The sequence below is a fragment of the Fusarium fujikuroi genome, chromosome FFUJ_chr07, assembly GCF_900079805.1.
Source record: "Fusarium fujikuroi IMI 58289 draft genome, chromosome FFUJ_chr07".
Lineage (NCBI taxonomy): Eukaryota > Fungi > Ascomycota > Sordariomycetes > Hypocreales > Nectriaceae > Fusarium > Fusarium fujikuroi.
This window is the reverse complement of record NC_036628.1, coordinates 1,246,434-1,262,239: the sequence shown is the minus strand read 5'-3', so window position 1 is coordinate 1,262,239 and position 15,806 is coordinate 1,246,434. Positions and strand designations below refer to the sequence as shown.

Genomic DNA, 15,806 nt, shown 5'->3' with positions numbered 1-15,806 from the left:
GAGGGTAAGCATATATACCAGTAGTCTTCTACCATTCACTAATAGCCATCGCAGTTGGCCAAATAAAAGAGAGACCTAGCAATCAAGTGTCACCAACAAGCAATGTTGCCCGTCTAGTGCAAAAGTTCTTGATGCCTCTGATGTATTGGCTTTCAAGTTCATTCCAATTCCACAGCATGTGCATGATAATGTTAGAAAGGCCGGTCCTCCTGCTTCTTGTTTTGATATGCTTTTGATTGATGGTTCAATAATCTGATCAAACACTGTCCTCGCCGTGGGAGGTATATGTACAAAACTTCTCGCCTCCGGATAGTTGCATTCCAGCTAAATCCGCTCCCTCAACCGTCGTATTCCATACACTCTAGTGGTGCTCTTCTCCATGCGCCTCGCCGTGGTGGTGCTCGTCCTCGAGGAAGAAGTATTCGTATCCGCAGTAAGCGGTGAAAGCGACTGTCGCGATGCCGAGACCGGGGAAACCGCCCTTGAGACGGTTCCAGCGGGTATAGGGACCCTGGTATCGCCAGGCCTCGCTGCGAAGGAGGGTCAGTACATTGGCTCTATTTGGTGCAACCGTGGAAGCAAGGGACTACGGACTTTCGCTCCCAGGGATCGTATCGAGGCTGGCCGGTTGATGCTTGGAACGCCCGCATATTGAAGCCGGTGATGTTGGGCTTGGGACCGCCCGCGGCGGCTCGTAGCACTCTACATGGCGAATATATTAGCAAACCGAGTTCATTAGCTGCGATTGGTTGCGCCAATTGAGATAATAGAAGCTCTGTGAGTGCGCGCCGTACCTCGTGGCAAGCATCGTGGGCTGAAGGAGAGATTCTGGTGGTGGTTGGATCTGACGACAAATGAAATGGGCGAATGGAGAGCGAGCCAATTCGACCTTAGTGATTGATATTGGCTGTCTTCCCCCCTCTGTCACTATAGGTTAGGTAGGTTAAACTCCACTGCGCTGGAACGTAAGGCAGGTAAAACACGGATCGGATCAAAGTTGACTGGTTCCTCCGACATGGCGCACGGACCAACTGATTCACCCGCCCTCCTCACCTCTACCCTCCAGAGTTTAGAGGACGTAGTCTATGCCATCAGTTGACTTATTCACACTTTGAACCTTCCAAGGGACATCCGACGCTTTCTATAGAATCTCAGCAAGGGAGAGGCCGACCCCGAGTAACTAGCGAAGCCTTCTATCATATTCAACGAGGAACCCAGTCGGCGCATATCTTTATCTCTATCGTCACTCCTCTCCACCATTTGAACCGAAATCACATATACTACCGACAGCATTGGACGACATCTATCGCTATCGCAGCCACTCGAGAAGATCAGGGAAATACTTGGTAATCTTGGCAATACTCTCACGTTGTCTCAATGAACAACGGCCGTGGTAGTCGAGGCAACACGTATCACTTCAAATCGTCGCGTTAGAAGCAATCCTCGGTCGATCCAGCGACTGAGAGCTCTATTTCGAATTCAGAACCTTCAGGCTCTGGCACGCAATCAAACCAATCGCAGAGGACTACCGCCAATCACCACCCGCAATCATCGCATCTACGTTCTGGAGCCAGACATCGGCAACCCCTCCAACGCTTTCGAGGCACTGGCACCAGACAGCAATTGAACAGAAACCAACACTTCCCTGGACAGAACCACATGCCGCCACCGCAACTTAGGGGTTTCGGCGGGGGGCCTGCTGTGGCAGCTCCATACCACCAGGGTGGCTTCCCCTCCCATGCCCAACAACAGGGTGGACATTTGGGCGGGAACCAGTACCTGAATGCCAACACACAACTGGGAGCCTTCTCTGCTGTCAACAGCAATGCTTTCACTACAGCCGGCCTCAATGGCCAGGGGTTCGCCGATACGGGGTTTGGTAGTCAAAGTGCAAGAATGGGTTTCCATGGCCCTGCAGGTGCCCTACAACAACCACAACACGGGCAGGTTCACCAGAACATGTTGATGGAACATCCAGGAATCAGGACACATCCCAACAAGGGTAGGATACGAGAAGTATGGAAGCACAATTTGCACGAAGAAATGGCAGTATTGCGAGATTTGGTGGACAAGTATCCTTACATTGCGATGGTAAGGCTTGAGGAACGAGCATCGTTTTTGAAGATGTGCTAATTTATGGTTGTGAAAAGGATACCGAATTTCCAGGTGTCGTTTCAAGGCCCATGGGAGGATTCAGAGGGAAGAGCGATTATCACTATCAATGCCTACGAACCAACGTCGATATGCTGAAGGTCATACAAATAGGGCTCACCTTCTTTAACGAAGACGGCGAGACCCCTCCTCCACGGCCAACAAACGATCTGAAGCTTGGCACAGCCGCTCAAAGGGCAGCGACTAATGCTCCTTTCCCTTGTTCGTGGCAGTTCAACTTCAAGTTCTCACTGAAGGACGACATGTACAATGAGAAATCGATCGAGTCACTTCAGCAAGCCGGGATCGACTTTAATGCTCTCGAGCGTGATGGTATTGATCCTCACGAGTTTGCCTCCCTTATGATCCCTTCAGGTCTTATCTGCTACGACAACGTTAAGTGGATATCGTTCCACGGCGGCTACGATTTCGGCTACCTGACCAAGCTGTTTATGTGCTTACCATTGCCCAACGACGAAGTCGACTTTGACCACAAGATGAAGCTCTACTTCCCCATGACGTACGATGTGAAGCACCTCATGAAGCACGCCATCAGGTTACACAACTCCGGTCTTCTTACACCCAGCGATCCCAGCAGTACCGAGATCCTGCAAAAGTTTGAACATAAATCAGGACTTGAGAACATTGCCGAAACCCTCAAGATTAAACGTGTTGGCTCTGCCCACCAAGCAGGCTCTGATTCGTTACTCACCGGAAAGGTCTTCTTCTCTATGCGCGATAAGATATTTGCCGGTGATATCCCTGATGAGCATGTTGGCAAGGTCTGGGGCTTGGGTTTCCCTGACTCAAATTCCAGCCTTGTCATGTCAATGATGAACCAGCAAAGCGGCAACGACGGGCAAACAAATGGCAACGGACCCAGCACCCCTAACACGACAAATGCTGCGTTAGCCACTACCCCAGGACCACAAGGGCAGAACGGCATCATCAACACTGGGCCTATGACTCCTGGTGGAGGAGGAGGTGTGTTTGGCAACTTCGCTTTCGGCGGAAACCGATGAGAGGCCCTGACCCAAGGGCTGTTAGCCCACTGGGTGGGCTATGGACTATACCGATAGTATTAATGTTTTCTATGCCTTGCATTTTGCTCTCTGCCATCAACCTATTCCTCTCTCGTTACGAACGTTCGTTATGCCAAAAGCATAATTATCGGCTTCTCTACATGAAGTGGGTCTTTACAATGAGATATCAAACCTCTTTGCTATCATGCTCTTTGTTCCCCGCTCCAATGCATTCTGCCTAGGTTTACGATTTTGATATAATGACTTTCGGAAGTTTCAGGAATCCAATGGGGAAAAAAGGACAGGGATGGACGGTTGGGACGGGATCATACGTGCCAGTTGGTGTCGGCGCCGCTGTTGTATACTGTATTGTATGGTTAACTAGGAGTTGGCACCTTTGAATTTGAGCTTCGCAAAGTTGTTTATTTCATCCAATTTAAAGTTTTGCTTTGGCATGATGCCCGTCACAAATGAATGACAGCGCTATGTCTAAGCCCCTGGCTCGCAGTGACTTTGTATTGTGCAATATGTTGAGAGCCGGAACACCAGTCCATGTAGTAAACGCTAATTTCGAAACAGAAATTTCTTTTACGCATCGGGGGTCCCCAGCGACGAATTCTCTATGTGATATAAACCTTCTTCAGTGACTCAACTGGGAAGATATCGCCTGTCCGAAGGTCCTTAACCTGATCAGAAGGCAAATTATTCTTCCTCGCCTGTGTTTCAAGGCGGTCCCTTCCATAGACGCTACCATTAGGCAGGAGCCTGAGATCGTGCTCTACATGACTCTGGGTATGGTGAGCGTACGGCACGTTCCGGGCAAGCTCATTGAGTTCGGTTGAACAGATGGGACAAACGCCATGGCCGAGAGTCGAAGCTGCTGTTGCGATATCGGATGTGCTTTGGGCAGATGGGCTATCTGAGGAGTGCATCGGATCCGTGTGGCATGCAGGTGTTTTGAGAGCTGATAGACCAGAAGAAAGTGCGACGTGAAGGAGTGGGACTGCAGGAAGGGCAAGGAGTTGATTGTGGGTTGTTGTGAAGAGGTCGGCAAGGTCAGCCCAGCGGGACGGCTTATACAGATCTCCATACGGTGCGGCAGCGGATGCACCACCAGGAGGAAATGCAAGCAGGCCGCAGACCTGCTGAACCTCTCTGGGGAATGTGGCCCGGTAAGGAATGAGATGTTTCTTTGCGTGAGCAATCGCTTCAGTGAGTTTCGCCGAGGATTGCGAGCGGACCAGCTCGATATATTGTTGGAAGCGAAGCATGAACTCGAGCTTACTCTGCGAATAATTAGAATGTGGATGTCGCGGAGATGTTGAGAATAGGAAACGTACCTCCATCTTCCTCAACTCTTTCTTGTTATCGTTGCACCAAGCCAGAGCTTCAACCACGCTCTGCTTCAGAAGAGAATCCCTGATACGACTTGCAGCAACAAAGGTGTCGATATCGACGAGATCGGTGATACCACGCTGCTCGGCTAGCTCCTTTGCTGTATCCTTATAACCATGGCGAAGCAGGTAGTCTGCCAGAAGGCGATCGAGCCTCTTCCTACTCCATGTTTCATACTTAACGTCCTCTACTGTATCCATCTTGTATAGTTCGTCGAGATGTGAGATGCGGGCAGCTGTTTGTGCGTGCAGACGAGCCTCCTCGGCGGCGCTCGCATTAAGTTTGCGCTTCAAACCTCGCATGCGGGACACCATTGCGTCGATGTTACGAAGGACATCTTGCTGTGATGCGCGGCCGGAGACGGCCGCGGTAGCTGAATCTTTGAGTAATGTCTTGAGGGCGGTGGTGTCTTTCTCGATTGTGAAATGGGCCGTGCGGAAGTTCTTTCGAAGGAGCTCGGAGGGAAGGCGAAGCAAAGGTTGGTCCTAATGTCGACTATCAATTATCATGGAGAGGCGGTGATGGGAAGCTTGGTTAGGTCGGACTTACAAGCAGCAGATGCTCGTTATGTTTGATCTGAGAACTTTCGTGATCACCCATTATGAATGTTTGCTTGTGGAAGGGATAGATCGATTACTCAGATAGTAAACAATCGCATGTAGCGCCCGTAGAAGGCGGAAGGCTTATCAAGCTCCGATAATTGTGATTGATAAGTCGTTATCGTGAGGTGAAGTCAAAGTGAAGTGGGTCGTGTCATGAGGCGGGTGCTCCAATGAAAGGTACTAACCTACCTTAGGTACGTACCTTACCTCCTAGGTGCATCCCGTCATGTAGTCCTCCACCCGTCCCGCCTTCGGAACATGGGCATGTGGGGCCCCCGTCTTGGGGGTGATTCCCGCTGTAAGCGAAGAGGGAGAGAACATGAAGGATAGAAGCAAAAAAGAATTTAGCCATATCTCTACGCAGATATTTGCGTTCGTACTTCAGTATGGGTAGGATCTCATTCAAATGTTAACAGTTGCTTAATAAAGAAACAACAATAATCGGAGGAAATGCTTCATACAAGGCTAGCGTATCAACATCCATCCACCTCGTGTGTTCACCATCAGCCTGCATCTGGTATGACAAGATGCCTTTTATGCCGCGAACCATCAGTGGTCTGTTCAACACAAGGTCGGCTAGCTGCATAGAGTAAATGGATTATGGTGGAGGAACACGGTATCGAACCTGATATCTCACAGTTAAGAGGTCTAAGGATCGTGTTGGATATGCACTGCAGACTCAACTCCAATACTCGAACGCCTCTTCTGTAGCACTTGGACGATCCCTTGCTTAAAAGCAAATGAGTGTATGTATTATTAGAATCAAAAAGTCAATACCAGTATTGTCATCCATGAGGTGACTCCCAATACTTAATGTGTTAATACAGTTCAATCTTGATTCACAGCATATTGCACATTGAGCTAAACCTGCTGAAGCCCCCAGAACCAGCTCCTGTGTTAGACGAGTCCAGATTGGATCATCTGTCGCAGATATCTTAGGACGCAACCTGTTTCACCTCTCGGCGTCAAGTGATGTACGTGGGATGGGATCAGGTGATTACATGCCGGCTCCTCATGCTCTAGTGGTGTGGTGTAATTGTGTAGTATTGTTTGCTATCCCTGAAGATTCCCTAATTGGCCAGTGCTGTGTAATGATTCTCCGCATTTGGAGAGCTACTACCTACCTAGGTATTACAAGCTGACAATGGGCGGGACATTATCAAGTTAAGACAAGAGAGGACCAGGCTTATTATTATAGATTATTAGTGTCGTGGTGTATTCTTGGCTTAGGTTAGTAGGTAAGGTAGTTTTCTGAAAACAATGTACTACTATTTTACCTTGTATAAGGTAAGAGGTATAATCCTATTTATAGGCAAGCAACCGAGAATAGGCAGGTAGGTAGGTAAGGTAGGTATGAACTCATCTCATATCATACAGTTACCCAGGTGCAATAGACAGCAGCTAACAACTACCTAACTCCCTTCCTTGGCACTTTCCACATTGATTCATAACGCCCTCGCCCTTTCCAGGTTCCTTGTCTGCCTGTTCCCCCCATCTCAGAGCTTATGTGGCCCACCTGACCCTCCTATTGGTCGCCCTCTCCCATCTCGGCCACATATTTCGGCCTCAGGCAGGTATCTTGCCCCCCTCTCACTCGCGTCAACTTATTTATCTTACCAGCCTCACCCACTTGCACGTGTTCACCCTCTTCCTCCGCCGCGTGACCCGACTCGCTCACTCCCCAGTGTCAGTTCCCAGCTGCGCGTCCAGCCAAAGAAGCGCCCATTTTCGTCGGGGAGAGAATTCGTTCTTCCCCTTTAGTAAGATAAAGATCCTCGTGTCTTTATCTGGACCCGAACGCGTATCAAAGACCCAAGATTTATTCCTCCTCCTTTTTCCGATTAAAATTCCTTTGTTGAGTATTGGTCCTGGTTTCGTTCATTTACAGACGCGAAGTTGTCGACTTATCAACTGGGACTCGCGCGATATCACGAGGTAGATCCCACCAAGGCAAACACGTGAGACGAGAAAACTCGTGATCTCGCACGATCACGCCTCGAAGCACATGATCTGGGAGGTATGTCGCTTTCATGCATCTCATTCACTTCACGATACATTTGATTTCATGATCTGCACGACGACGCAACAATGCAACTCGAGTCTCTGCACTCAGAAATGTGCCTTTGCAAAGTATTTGTGCTCATGGAATGAGGATTGGCGATGCAACGCAACGCAACGAAATGAAATGAATGCATGCATCTTGCCAAGTGGCAGCGCGTCTTCACTGCTTGCTTGCTTGCTTTGAATCATCGACACAATCAACCACCATAGTTCACAGTCACAACTGTACGTCGCCTGCCATCATGAGCATCGCATAAATATACTCTTGTGCCTGCCTGTCCCAACATCTTCCGTTGCTCGCTGTTTTCATCCCTCATACAGAGTGACTGAATCAGCACAGACGCATCGCCTCATCATGTCTTTCTCTTACGCTCAGTCATCGCAACTCTCACATTCACTTCTCAAGCGAGCCACAACCCACGCTGCTTTCTCTTCTTTCCATGCCCCATGCAAAGATTCAAGTCCTCTTCGACGACAAGACTAGCGCATCATGTGCACGTGTTACAGTTGACGCTGGCACTCAACCAACCAACAGATGCACGCTCAACCTCTTCTCCGTCACTCGAGGCCGGATCCCCTTGCTTTAACCCTCTCTCTCTCGCACTTCATCTACCCATAGCTTAATTCTGCAGCGAGTTTATTCTAACTGCCCTTCCCTATCCAGATCTTTGATTGATTGTCAACGTCTCTCATCTGTGGCCTCGACATCATCAAACTTTGCACTCAGCCTCCTTAATCTTGGCGAGCGCTTTGATCGAACAAACCCGTCTATCAAAACACCACTTGTTTTTTCTTTCGATAATTCTCTCACGACTGAACCATGGCTGAAGTTCTTGCCGAACAGCCAGACCTCTCCAGCCTGACCGGCTCCCCTGGTCAGAAGCGGAAGCGCGAATCCGGCAGTCCTGATCTTGCTAGGAATAAACGCCCTGCCCCAGCTGCCCACATGTCTGCCGACCCCGCCTCCTTCATCGACAGTGCCATGGAGAGCCAGGCCGTCAACGCGAATGGCGTCAACGTCGCCGACTTCAACGCTCTGCAGCAGGCCGCCCAAGCAGACCACGATCACCCTGAAGCTCCGGATCCTACCAGTGCTACCAGCACCGCACAGGCTGCCCTCGGCATGTACCCCACCCTACATGTTCCACCCTCGACAGAAGAGCAATTTGCAGCCCAGGCAGCCACTGATACTGAGCATGGCCATGATCCAACTTTCAACCCCGATGTGACACCCACAGTTGACAGTATTATGGAGCCCCCTCAAGTCGCCCCCCCTCAGCATCAACATACACCACCTAATGGTGTTCCGCATCAGCCACCACGATACAATCCCGCAGCCCCCAACCCCAAACCAACAGTCGGATCAGAAGAGTGGCACAAGATGCGAAAGGACAACCACAAAGAAGGTATGGATATCTCATCTGTCGTATTGCCTTATAATATACTAATCAAAACAGTGGAGCGTCGCCGTCGGGAAACCATCAATGAAGGTATCAACGAACTCGCTAAGATCGTCCCTGGTTGTGAGAAGAACAAAGGCTCCATTCTACAACGGGCAGTCAGCTTCATTTCCCAGCTCAAGGAAAACGAGCAACAAAACATCGAGAAGTGGACCCTCGAGAAGCTGCTTACTGAGCAAGCTATAACAGAGTTGAGCGCTTCCAACGACAAACTCAAGCAGGAATGTGAGCGTCTGTACCGCGAGCTCGAGACTTGGAAGCGAGTGGCACAAAATGCAGGCCTCGAGCCTCCACAGCCCAAAGAGGAGAACACAGCTGCCAATGCATCGAGCTAGAAGCACGAGATAGCGTTGGCAGTCTCCCCTATTTCGGACTTGCCTTCTTCATAACGTATACCCCCGGCTCATCCCGTCTAGCGAATGTTCCCTCGGTGAATATTTGCTATTCAACTCGGTTGTGTTTTTGCATGTTATCTTGTTTTTGTTTGTTAATCGCGGGATTCTGGAGCGACATTTTCCCACAACCAGGAGAGAGCAGAGTATCAAGAGAGTCCTTCTTGGTGCATATGAGTATACTCCTGGCGTGATTATGTTGTCTCCGATTTGATTTGATTAAATGGTTTGACGGTTTCAAGTAGCTTGGCGTTGGTGGATGGATTCACTCACAGGTCAGCAGAAGGTTGAGGTAACGGATCTGCTTCACGGTGCGATACGATACAGTAGCTTGAGTGTTGAACCCAGTTGATAGAACTTTTCTTCATATAATGTGTCTGCTCATGCATATTCTCTTGTTCATGATTTTTACGACGAGTGCTGTATTAGAAAATTACCTGGTGTAATTGATCATGACAAATTCTGCCCTTGCGCTCAAGCCTGATTATGGCTGTTATTCATGACCTTGCAACTGGGGAGCAAGGAATGGTCGTATTGTTATTATCCTTGCGTTAAAATGTTGGATCAGGTCTTCAACTGAGAAATACATAGGGAAATGGTCCCCCATTTGGCCCTTCATCACCTCTCATTACGTCAAGGTGTGCACCAGTCCTCATGAGCAGAACCTCCTCACTGCGTTGTTCAACCATTTCTCATTCAGAGCTGAAATCAACAGGAACTGACCTAACGGACCCTATGTACCCTATGTACCCACGAAAGGAAGTAAGCTGCAAGCTGGAACTTGAAGTGTAATATTTAAGATTCCTTCGCCCCATGTCTATTTCATATTTGCTTATGAATATGAGAGCCTCTCATTTCGCATCCCCCTGTTTCATCACCCTATTTCCTTGGACTCGAGATATCGTCCGCACGTGGACATGATGAATGAACCACTGCTAGTAAACGTGTTCGCCACCGTTAATCGTGATTGCGTTTCTGGTCGTCAACATAAGAATTTCGAAGCCGTTATCCCAACACCCATAAGCCATCATTGTCTACTCAGGGCTCGACAGTAATTAACAATTTGGAGCATGCCAATGTCCACGTTGAGCGAGAATGCACACCATGAAAATGCCAATCAGGAACCAACAAGCCCGCGGGGAAACAAAACTTGATACTGAAAATGCGGGCACGCACAATATAGTTTATCCCAAACAAGACGCTGTGGTCAGTCGCCAAAAACAAATAAACCGTCCCGAGATTGTCCTAAAAGATATATTTTGGGGTATCGAATCAAGTGGCAAGGATAGCCGCCCGCCGTATGAAAATGAGCAATCGTAATCATGCTGGTACCGGTATTCGGTGAGAACTGTAAACCGAGAAAAAGCGAGGCTGTAACGAACCATCGCATAATCTGATCTGACCGACCTGTGCTGTCATACCAGGCCCTAAGCCATGCATAATCTATAACCATATGAGAAAAGCAAGAATGTGTCACGGGCTGTATATAAAAGGTGACGTCAAGTCTAGCACAGTCTAATGCATCGCATGTCGCGGTACATCATCCACCTTGACACTGGGCAGCCCTCGACTGTCCTGAGACATATAATCATAGCCCGGAGTCGGATGGACCTGTGACGGTTGTGCCACACTTCCTGTTCGGAACATAGTAGGCTGATTGGGGTCATATCCTCTCGTTATTCCATCGAACGAGGCATTCATATACGGTTGAGCCTGGTTCATTGGAACCCCGGGGCTGACAAAAGCGGTCGCTGGTGGATTGGCTGGCTGTTGAGTAAAGGTATACATTGACGTCGAATTTGGCGCTGTAGAACCCGGCTGCCATTGCTGCGTGTATATCGGTGTGCCATTTTGTCCTGCATACTCTGTTGAGGCGCTGAAAATGGATGAACGACGTCCAGAATCATGTGCAGCGGGAGGCACACCCATATCCATACCGAGGTTCCCGCTATTGGGGTGGACCGTAGGCTGACTATTCACCGGCATGGCGTTATTCTCAACGAAGCCATGCTGGTCTGGAGCCATGTCCTGCATCATCGAGTGGTTGTACTGGTTGCCTCGTACGGGTAGCTCTCCACCGAGGAAAGGTGTGCCATGCAATGAAGCGCCTGAGCTGTGGCTGTTTGACGAAGGCATCAGACCAGGGACTGCCGCCAACTTATTCGGCGGCACGTCTTGATCGTCCTCTTCCTTGGGAACAGGCCCGTCGTCGTCGTTACCGGATGCATACGAATCAAGCATCTTATCGTCTGCCATGACAAAAACCTCAGTTGTCCCATCTGCAGATCGGGTTAGAAATCCGCCCATCCAGCTTCCACAAATGAAGACTTACCAATCATCCCGTCCTTGAAACGTTCCTGTTGCTTGGCCACTTTGAAAATCTCATTAAGAAACGGCCGCTTCTTCGCATTGGCCGGATTATCCTTGTCTGCGAAAAAGCCTGAAAGAGCCTCGATCGTAATCTCCTCCAGCTTCTTCACGTTGAGATTTAGCTTTTGAATGTCAGGATGCTGGGTCTTGTTGGGCTCCACGATCATTCTGAGGATGTGATTAAGAAGATGAACTCGTTCTGGATTCAAGTTTGTTAGATGGGAATATGAAAATACTCAATCAGATGTTGAATATTACCTCGTTTATAGAGATGGTCTGGCTCCTTATGCCGCACCTTGTCCTCCTTTGTTGGACCCCAGGGCTTGGGCCACCAGTCGGGTGCCTTCTCGTCACTTCCCGTGTAAGGATGTGTAGACTGCTTCTTTGGCTCCACGGCCTTGACCCATGCTTTTGCTATGAGCTTACAGGCTGTTTGCTGCATGTTTTTGAAACGTTGCTCATAAAATGTCCAAAGCTCAGTGGGGTTTCCGACCTGGATACCCTTTCTGATTGTTGTCGATATAGTCATGGGCGCTTCATCTTCATCAATGATGTGTTGGCGAGCTCTTGGTCTTTTCCGGCCTTGTCGTGCAGGCACTTCCCAATCCTCAAACTGAGACATTCGTCGGCGGTCCATCATACGGTTTCTTGGAAAGTCCATAGAATGCTTGTATCCATCGAAGCCGAAGTCATCAACAACAGGGCTCGCACCTGACTTCACGTTAGCCCTCTGATTCATAACTGGGCGGAAATCGACCAACCAGAATCCAAGCGGTCCATAGCACTTATGTATTTTTCCATATCAAAAAACTGTTTCTCGTAGCCACTGCGAGGTCCCGAGGTACTTGGACCAGAGAAGGTTTGAGGGCTTCCATCATCCATTACTACAGCCAAGAAATAGTGTCTGACCGCTATTCCACAGTCTCGACGAAGAGCATCGGCGATTTGCTTTAGCCTTATGTCAGCGAGTACTCCAATAAGCAAGTTTGCAGTTTGTTACCATTGGAGGCTGTCTTCTGTGCAGATCTTGAGTCTCTGGAAATCGATTATCGTCAACTCCATCCCCGACAAATCTCTCTGGCAGGTAAGGATGATGGTTATGGCGGGAGAACGGCTCCCTGGTCCAATCTCTAACCATGGTTCTAGTAGCTGCGACTTGCTCGAGTCAATTGTCGATAGCCTACGAGTAACCAATTACACCCGCAAGGCAAGTGGCTAAGCGCAAGCCAAAACTCGGTAAAAGTTTGTGCCACCGGCGTTCAATCTCAGATATTGATGGTGTATAAAGACAGACCCAATGGAAAATCAAGGGCTTAGCACAGCTTGTAGCACAGGAACATGTCGTGATATGCGGTAGTTGGTCAGTCGATATATAGTGACTCAAGTCCTAAGTGGGTGCGACTCCGGCCAGACTTGAGGCAGTCAGCAAGATATTATGCTGCTTAACAAAAGAAAACTCAGATTCTTCAGAAAAGTGCAGTTCGAAGATAATAATAGATCAGCAATGGTGTTGATCGCCCTTCGACTTGTACAAGTTTGTCTTGGGTGAGTGGGATCCCTGGGAACAGTGTGATGCGGCTCAGGTTGGGTGTTGCAGAAGGGTCCGGGAATAGTATGGGGGTGGTAATTGGAGTAGTGTGTGTGTGTGTGTGTGTGTGTGTGTGTACCAGGGGGACGCCTTCAAAAGGATGAATATCGCCAATTCCAGAACTGGTGGGGTTTGATTACCAGAACAGTATGATCTGATCAAGTTGGTGATTTTCAGGAGACAAATATTCGCAATGCAGGCTCTTCGAGATTCTTCTCCAGACAGGATACGTCGTGCCGAGCTTGAAGTCGATGCGTGGAGTTGCTCGTCAAGGGCAGAATTTGATACAATTAGATATGCCGTCGAGTATATCCAGCCACAGCGAGGTTGCAAGTGCAGAGTTAGTCTATCGTCTCGCGACAAGTCGAAAAGTGGGAGGTGTATTCCAGGAGAAAACTTGATCTCCAACGCTGTAAACTGTGAAAAGGTAATCTGAGCCAGGGCCTCCGAGCCTTGACTTGAGAGAAAGGTTTTACTCAGGGTCCTGGTCGAAGTCAAAATAGCGGTACTGTCTGTCGAGAGAGGACTTGAGAAACAGTGGCACGAGGAATTGGTGTTCGTCGTGACGCGAAGGTGAAGTGAGCGGTAGACAAGATTTCCGATGTTGATAAAAGAGGATGAAGTGATATGACAAGGTTACAGAATTGGAGCAGACGTAAAGCTGGGGAACGAGGGATGAGTCTATAGGTCCCCACACTGCCTTCAGTAGATGGATGAACGTTGTCTCTCTTCTCAAGACTTTAGTTCCGGGGCAGACAGCTTTCCGTGCCGTTGCTATCCCAGGGTGGGCGTATCTCAATCAGCGAAGGAGAAGAGAGATTTACAGACACCTGTTGAATGAATTAGAATGGAAACAGACGACAGGGACCAGCTTGCTTCGAAGTGCATACACGCAGACACACCAGATGAGTAGTATGTAGGGATCAATGGATACGTGTAGGTAGCAGTTGTAAGTCTCCGATCTCAGGCCGTGGCCACCAGGTATCCGCCTGGTCAAAGGGTGGAGGGGTCAGAGGAGAAAAGGGGGTGCGAATGCACGTCTTGCAAGAGAAATGGAACACCCAGCTGTGGTGGCAGCAGCAGGTCGACAAGAAGAGATATTCAGCTATCATCCAGGTCAAGAAGCCAAGGGTGGGAGAAAGGCAGGGAAGAGTGTAAGGGCCCTTCATCGTCAATGTCGCACAGTACGGGGTTGAGAGAGCATGACGCTAGCCACTCAAGGTCAAGGCAGTGTTAACTGGAGCTGTACGGGACAGGTGGATGCCAAACCCATGATCCACAGAGCTGGCTGACAGGGCTCATTTCAAGGGTGTTGAGGAGAACAGACGACGGTTGGCCCACGCTTAGCTCCGACGCCCCCACACAATGATGGATCTGAATGTGGTTTTAGAAGGGTCAGGGCATAGGTGCCAAATAGTATCAAATCAGATACGATCCTCCAAGATGAGATTTGCATGGCTAGCTGTGCTGTTGACACAACAAGCTGAAAAAGCTAGTGCTAGTGCGTACACTGCTATAATCTGGACTCATAACTGCAGAGTCATATTGATGATCCAGTCATGAGCGGCACCAGCATCAAGCTCGCAAGAAGGAACTCAGTCGGTTTGAACGACAGGGGTTATGCCAACGATGGCTGAAATGGTGGGCCCCGGACCGAGGGCCCAATCAATAGTTGCTCGAAAGGCCAAAAGTCCAAGAAAGAGCAAAAAGCAATGCTATGAGCAAGACGCATGACTGAGGCGATTGAGCCAGTACTTTGTGCTAATGTGAGACACAGAGAGCGATTAGGGCGGTCTTCGACCCAGCCAAAAACACCAAAGCGATCCAGTAGTGCTTAGGTTGACTAGCAGCCTGCCCGGATACGCGGTCGTATTGCATCATCCTCTCGAGTCTCAATTTTTGCTTTTTATCCAGCGGCGGTTTTGGATTCCAAGGCTAAAGATAAGTTTGTGGCCATACTGTGCAATACTGTTAACAGCTAAAAGCTTTGGCTCAACGTTGTTCATTGGTTTTCAAGATAAGCAAATGCCAAGTCGCTGATTTGATGCGGTGAGTGGGAATGCTAAATATGATGTGCCATTCTCCAGAAATGCAAGCCGGGGACTGTTCGGAGTGGCCTAACGAACGAGGTTGCTGTATGTATGTAGATGCATTGCTTGTTCGTTCTGTCTTGTGCCAGGAACGGCTCGGATAAGAATCCGTCAAAAAGGATGTCGACTCTTGCAGATGCTTCCCATTGCACTGTATAGGACATGGGGGCCGCTCCATATCTAACAGCCGATTCTAGCTGCGATGGTGACGGACCATGAATCTAAGAGTCTTGTATTAATGCCTGCATCTGTTTCTCTGATCGCACAGCTACCTACATCATTATGTATCGACTATTGGCTTGCCGAATTGTGCCCACTAACCAGCCACCAGCCGACGAACCGTAAGGTTGATTACTGGATTTGTCTCGGTGGTCAAGATGGGTCTGCTCTGTGAGTCGTGTTTTAGGGTCATGGGCTTGGGAAGCTTTTCTCAAAACGTGTAACCCTGCAGGACTGGCTCACGCACTATCACCCAATGCATCAAGCGGCAGTGGTACAGTGCAATACCCATCTAGCTCTGTACAGTGCCATACACTAGTAATCGTAGTTGTAGGGAGGGAGGTAGGTAGGTAGGTAGGTTTGTGCTTATGCAGATGCAGACGCAGGCAGACGCAGACGAGAGTTGACCATCACCAGCCCCAAGCGAGATCTCAGATCAGTTACGCTTGGGTACTT

General features: G+C 49.2%; 5 protein-coding genes; 2 read left to right on the top strand and 3 right to left on the bottom strand.

Annotated features, from left to right (window-relative positions):
* Positions 1–361: 361 nt before the first annotated feature.
* Positions 362–808, bottom strand: FFUJ_08697 (related to NADH-ubiquinone oxidoreductase B12 subunit; the record flags this gene model as incomplete). XM_023580572.1 has 3 exons in its annotated part: positions 362–530; positions 595–702; positions 795–808. 3 exons carry the CDS (start codon positions 806–808, stop codon positions 362–364), a joined length of 291 nt encoding a protein of 96 aa, XP_023433942.1.
* Positions 809–1,659: 851 nt separating this feature from the next.
* On the top strand, positions 1,660–3,173 carry FFUJ_08698 (related to POP2-required for glucose derepression; the record flags this gene model as incomplete). XM_023580571.1 has 2 exons in its annotated part: positions 1,660–2,091; positions 2,151–3,173. The coding sequence occupies 2 exons, from the start codon at positions 1,660–1,662 to the stop codon at positions 3,171–3,173; spliced, it is 1,455 nt and encodes a 484-aa protein (XP_023433327.1).
* A 620-nt stretch (positions 3,174–3,793) lies between these two features.
* FFUJ_08699 (related to macrophage erythroblast attacher) lies at positions 3,794–5,168 on the bottom strand (the record flags this gene model as incomplete). XM_023580570.1 has 3 exons in its annotated part: positions 3,794–4,459; positions 4,514–5,053; positions 5,118–5,168. 3 exons carry the CDS (start codon positions 5,166–5,168, stop codon positions 3,794–3,796), a joined length of 1,257 nt encoding a protein of 418 aa, XP_023433326.1.
* Positions 5,169–8,051: 2,883 nt separating this feature from the next.
* On the top strand, positions 8,052–9,026 carry FFUJ_08700 (probable CBF1-centromere binding factor 1; the record flags this gene model as incomplete). XM_023580569.1 has 2 exons in its annotated part: positions 8,052–8,637; positions 8,689–9,026. 2 exons carry the CDS (start codon positions 8,052–8,054, stop codon positions 9,024–9,026), a joined length of 924 nt encoding a protein of 307 aa, XP_023433325.1.
* Positions 9,027–10,598: 1,572 nt separating this feature from the next.
* On the bottom strand, positions 10,599–12,591 carry FFUJ_08701 (uncharacterized protein; the record flags this gene model as incomplete). XM_023580568.1 has 5 exons in its annotated part: positions 10,599–11,362; positions 11,416–11,652; positions 11,712–12,164; positions 12,215–12,401; positions 12,454–12,591. 5 exons carry the CDS (start codon positions 12,589–12,591, stop codon positions 10,599–10,601), a joined length of 1,779 nt encoding a protein of 592 aa, XP_023433324.1.
* Between the last annotated feature and the right edge of the window lie 3,215 nt (positions 12,592–15,806).